At 47.9% G+C, this 6,000-nt stretch overlaps 1 protein-coding gene across 1 annotated transcript in view; it reads left to right on the plus strand.

The window, feature by feature from the left end:
• Positions 1–5,742, plus strand: part of LOC137375545 (polyadenylate-binding protein-interacting protein 2-like) — a 76,438-nt gene extending 70,696 nt beyond the window's left edge. The window contains exon 3 of the mRNA XM_068042887.1: positions 5,528–5,742. Coding sequence (XP_067898988.1) covers positions 5,528–5,677 — 150 coding nt within the window. The 3' untranslated portion in view covers positions 5,678–5,742. The remainder of the gene's footprint in view (positions 1–5,527) is intronic.
• The last annotated feature ends 258 nt before the right edge of the window (positions 5,743–6,000 follow it).

Here is a 6,000-nt window from a genome sequence, read left to right on the forward strand (position 1 = left end):
AGAAAGTTCTACAAGAGAAGGGGCAGTACTGGACCTAATCCTAGGGAATGAAGCTGGACAAGTGGTAGAAGTGTCAGTGGGAGAGCATTTTGGGGATAGTGACCATAACTCTGTAAAATTTAAGGTAGTTATGGAAAAGGACAAAGACAGGCCAGAAATAAAAGTACTGAATTGGGGAAAGGCCGATTTCAATTTGATAAAACAGGATCTGGCCAAAGTGGATTGGGAGCAGCTACTTGGAGGAAAGTCTACATCACATCAGTGGGAGTTATTCAAAGAGGACATAGTGAGAGTTCAGAGCCAACATGTACCCATTAAGGTGAAGGGTAGGACCACCAAGTCCAGGGAACCCTGGATGTCCAGGGATATAGAGTATTGGTTCAGGAAAAAAAAAGGAGGCTTATGGCAGATTGAGTGCTGAAAACAGCGGAGGCATTAGAGGAGTATAGAAAGTGTAGGGGGGTACTTAAAAGTAATTAGGAGAGCGAAGAGGGGACATGGAAAAAACATTGGCGGTCAATATAAAGGAAAATCCGTTTTATAAGTATATTAAGGGCAAGAGGATAACCAGGGAAAGAGTAGGGCCCATTAGGGACCAAAGTGGCAATCTGTGTGTGGAGCTGGAGGACATAGATGAGGTTTTAAATGATTACTTTTCATCTGTTTTCACTGTGGAGAAGGACGATGTAGGGTAGAGATCAGGGAGGGGGATTGCAATCTACTTGAACATATTAACATTGAAAGGGAGGATGTATTAGCTGCTTTAGTGGGCTTAAAAGTGGATAAATCCCCAGGCCCAGATGAGATGTATCTCAGGCTGCTGTGTGAGGCAAGGGAGGTGATAGCAGGGGCACTGACACAAATTTTCAGATCCTCTCTGGTCACGGGAGAGGTACCAGAGGACTGGAGGACAGCGAATGTGGTACCATTATTCAAAAAGGGTAGCAGGGATAGACCAGGTATTTACAGGTCGGTGAGTCTAATATCAGTGGTTGGGAAACTATCGGAAAACATTCTGAGGGACAGGATTAATCTCCACTTGGAGAGGCAGGGATTAATCAGGGATAGTCAGCATGGCTTTGTCAGGGGGTGAGCGTGTCTAACTAACTTGATGGAGTTTTTCGAGGCGGTGACTAGATGTGTAGGTGAGGGTAAAGCAGTTGATGTCGTATACATGGACTTCAGTAAGGCTTTTGATAAGGTCCCGCATGGGAGATGGTTAAGAAGGTAAGAGCCCATGGGATCCAGGGCAATTTGGCAAATTGGATCCAAAATTGGCTTCGTGGCAGGAAACCGAGGGTAATGGTCGAGGGTTGGTTTTGCGAGTGGAAGCCTGTGACCTATGGTGTACCACAGGGATTGGTGCTGGGACCCTTGTCGTTTGTAGTGTACATTAATGATTTATACATGAATATAGGAGGTATGATAAGTAAGTTCGCAGATGACATGAAAATTGGAGATGTTGTAAATAGTGAGGAGGAAAGCCTTAGATTACAGGACGATATAGATGGGCTGGTAAGATGGGCAGAGCAGTGGCAAATGGAATTTAATCCTGAGAAGTGTGAGGTGATGAATTTTGGGAAGACTAACAAGGCAAGGGAATATACAATGGATGGTAGGATCGAGTCGAAGAGACTTAGTAGTTGGCAGGAAAAAAGACAGAGGCGCAAGGGGAGAGCCTACTGTGCAACAGCCCCAACAAACAAATTTCTCTGCAGCACCTGTGGAAGAGCCTGTCACTCCAGAATTGGCCTTTATAGCCACTCCAGGCGCTGCTTCACAAACCACTGACCACCTCCAGGCGCGTATCCATTGTCTCTCGAGATAAGGAGGCCCAAAAGAAAAAAAGGTAGGATCTAGGAAGTACAGAGTGTCAGAGGGACCTTGGTGTACTTGTCCATAGATCACTGAAGGCAGCAGCGCAGGTAGGTAAGGTGGTTAGGAAGGCATATGGGATACTTGTCTTTATTAGCTGAGGCACAGCTTATAAGAGCAGGGAGGTTATGATGGAGCTGTATAAAACACTAGTTAGGCCACAGCTGGAGTACTGTGTACAGTTCTGGGGACCATATATAGGAAGGATGTGATTGCACTGGAGAGGGTGCAGCGGAGATTCACCAGGATGTTGCCTGGGCTGGAGCATTTCAGCTATGAAGAGAGACTGAAAAGGCTAGGGTTGTTTTCCTTGGAACAGAGAAGGATGAGTGGGGACATGATTGAGGTATACAAAATTATGAGGGGCATTGATAGGTTAGATAGGAAGAGACTTTTTCCCTTAGCGGAGGTGTCAATAACCATGGGGCATAGATTTAAGGTAAGGGGCAGGAGGTTTAGAGGGGATTTGAGGAAAATTTCTTTCACCCAGAGGTTGGTTGGAATCTGGAATACACTGCCTGAAGGAGTGGTAGGGGCAGGAACCCTCAGAACATTTCAGAAGGGCCTGTTTCTGTGCTGTATGACTCTATAACCGCAACCATCTTCCTTTGTACTCTGTATGACTCCAACCAGTGGAGAGTTTTCCCCAATTCCCATTGACTCCAGTTTTGCTAGGGCTCCTTGATGCCATACTCGGTCAACTGGTACCTTGATGTCAAGGGCAATCACTCTCATCTCCCCTCTGGAGTTCAGCTCTTTTGTCCATGTTTGGACCAAGGCTGTATTCAGGTTGAGTGCCCCGGCAGAACCCAATCTGACCGTCAGTGAGCAGGTTATTGCTGAGTAAATGCCGCTTGATAACATTGTCTATGACACCTTCCGTCACTTTGCTTATGATCGTGAGTAGACTGATGGGGCGGTAATTGGCCGGGTTGGACTTGTCCTGCTTTTTGTGTACAGGACATACATGGGCAATTTTCCACATTGCCGGGTAGATGCCAGTGTTGTAGCTGTACTGGAACAGCTTGGCTAGGGGTGCGGCCAGCTCTGGAGCACAGGTCTTCAGTACTATTGCCGGAATATTGTCAGGGCCCATAGCCTTTGCAGTATCCAGTCATTTCTTGATATCATGTGGCATAAATCGATTTGGCTGAAGACTGACATCTATGATGCTGGGGACCTCAGGAGGAGGCCGAGATGGATCATCCACTCAGCACTTCTGGGTGAAGATGGATGCAAATGTTTCAACCTTGTCTTTTGCACTGATGCGCTGGGCTCCCCCATCGCTGAGGATGGGGATATTTGTGGGAAAGCCTCCTCCTGTTAGTTGTTTAATTGTTCACTGCCATTCACAACAGGATGTGGCAGGCTTGCAGAGCTTAGATCTGATCTGTTGGATGTGGGATCGTTTAGCTCTGTCTGTCGCATGCTGCTTACGCTGTTTGGGATGCATGTAATCGTATGTTGTAGCTTCACACTGGTGCTGTTCCTGGCATACCTCCTGCACTCTTCATTGAACCAGGGTTGGTCCCCGGCTTGATGGTAATGGTAGAGTATAGGATATGTTGGGACATGAGGTTGCAGTTTGTGGTTGAATGCAATTCTACTGCTGCTGATGGCTCAGTACCTCATGAATGCCCAGTTTTGCATTGCTAGATCTGTTTGAAATCTATCCCATTTAGCACGGTGATAGTGCCACACAACACGATGGAGGGTATCCTCAGTGTGAAGAAGGAACTTCGTCTCCACAAGGACTGTGCGGTTGTCAGTTCTACCAACAGGTGCATCTGCGGCAGGCAGATTGGTGAGGGCGGGGTCAAGTAGGTTTCTCCCTCTTGTTGGTTCCCCACCACCTGCCGCAGCCCCAGTCTAGCAGCTGTGTCCTTTAGGAGCTGACTGGCCAGCTCAGTCAGTAGTGGTGCTACGGAGCCACTCTTGGTGATGGACCTTGAAGCCCCCCCTCCCAGAGTACATTCTGTGCCCTTGTCTCCTTCAGTGCTTCCTCCAAGTGGTGTTCAATGTGGAGAAGCACTGATTCATCAGCCGAGGTGGGGTGGTAGGTGGTAATCAGCAGGAGGTTTCTGTGCCCATGTTTGACCTGATGCCATGAAACTTTATGGGGTCCATACTCAATGTTGAGGACTCCCAGGGCAACTCGGGGTATTGAGTACAAGAGTTGGCAGGTCATGTTACAGTTGTATAGGACTTTGGTTCGGCCACATTTGGAATACTGCGTGCAGTTCTGGTCGCCACATTACCAAAAGGATGTGGATGCTTTGGGGAGGGTGCAGAGGAGGTTCACCAGGATGTTGCCTGGTATGGAGGGCACTAGCTATGAAGAGAGGTTGTGTAGATTAGGATTATTTTCATTAGAAAGGCGGAGGTTGAGGGGGGACCTGATTGAGGTGTACAAGATCATGAGAGGTATAGACAGGGTGGATAGCAAGAAGCTTTTTCCCAGAGTGGGCGATTCAATTACTAGGGGTCACGAGTTCAAAGTGAGAGGGGAACAGTTTAGGGGGGATATGCGTGGAAAGTTCTTTACGCAGAGGGTGGTGGGTGCCTGGAACGCGTTGCCAGCGGAGGTGGTAGACGTAGGCACGATAGCGTCTTTTAAGATGTATCTAGACAGATACATGAATGGGCAGGAAGCAAAGAGATACAGACCCTTAGAAAATAGGCGACATGTTTAGGTAGAGGATCTGGATCGGCGCAGGCTTGGAGGGCCGAAGGGCCTGTTCCTGTGCTGTAATTTTCTTTGTTCTTTGATTGTATACCACTGTGCCGCCGCCTCTGGTGGGTCTGTCCTGCCAGTGGGACAGGGCATATCCAGGTATGGTGATGGCAGTGTCTGGGGCATTGTTTGGAAGGTATGATTCGGTGAAAAGACTCAGGTTATTGCTTGACTAGTCTGTGGGACAGATCTCCCAACTTTGGCACAAGCCCCCAGATGTTAGTTAAGGAGGACTTTGCAGGGTCGACAGGGCTGGGTGTGCGTTGTCGTTTCCAGTGCGTAGCTCAATGCTGGGTGGTTCGTCCATTGACTTTACTCTCACTGGTACTGTATTCAGTGAACCTGTGTATAGAATAACAGCTACTTGCATTTTTACAGTGCCTTTAACATGAAAGGTACTTCACGAACGTTATCAGACAAAATTTGACACTAATTAGGGACAGGTGTTGTAAAGCTTGGTTAGAGAGGTTTTATGGGGCATCTTAGAAAAAGAGGGGCAGAGAGGCGAAGAGATTGACAGCTTAAGGCCTAGGCAGCTGAAAACACGGCTGCCAATGGTGGAGTGATTTCAAATCGGAAAAGTGAAAGAGGCCAGAAATGGAGATCGAGGAGGGTTGTGGGACTAGGATGAGTTTATACAGATAGAGAGAGGGGTGAGGCATAGAGGGATTTGAAAACAAGGATGAATATTTTAAAATGGAGGCATTGCCAGACCTGAAGCCAGCACGACCATTAGTTTTGTCTATCAGCACTATACAAATATCTGTCACTCTGCTGTGTTAATCTACCCAGCACACCCTTTCAAACAAATGGTCAGTGTGCAAGTTAAAAGATTGGGCTAGAATATGAACTATTGCTTTGCTTCAGAGTGGATTGCATGTACCAACCAGTTAGGAGTCATTTTCTGTGACCATCTAGATTGTAGAAGAGTTGTGGAGGAAGAATTCATCGAGCGCTGCTTTCAGGAGATGCTCGAGGAGGAGGAAGAGCATGAATGGTTTATTCCAGCACGGGATCTGCCCCAGACCATTGGGCAAATCCAGGACCAACTCAATGGACTTGTCATAAGCAGCAATGGATCGGTGGAGGACCTTGTGGTAAGGATAACCTCACTTTTGGCGCCAGTTCAGGCACAGGGCGCATGTGGGTGAGAGCACATATACAAGGTGAGTGTGCATACAGGGGGTCTGTGGGTGAGTGTACAGGGCACGCGTGGATACAGGGATTGTGCAGTGAGTGTGTATAAAAACATGTGCGGGTGCAGGACAGGTGCTGGTGAGCATGGGTGCAGGTGGCTGTGGGCAGCATGGGTATCAGGCAGGTACAGGGCCTGTGTGGGGAACATGGGAACAGAGCGTGTGCGGATGAATGCAGAAAATGGGCGGATAAAG

This window comes from Heterodontus francisci, chromosome 12 (assembly GCF_036365525.1).
Source record: "Heterodontus francisci isolate sHetFra1 chromosome 12, sHetFra1.hap1, whole genome shotgun sequence".
Lineage (NCBI taxonomy): Eukaryota > Metazoa > Chordata > Chondrichthyes > Heterodontiformes > Heterodontidae > Heterodontus > Heterodontus francisci.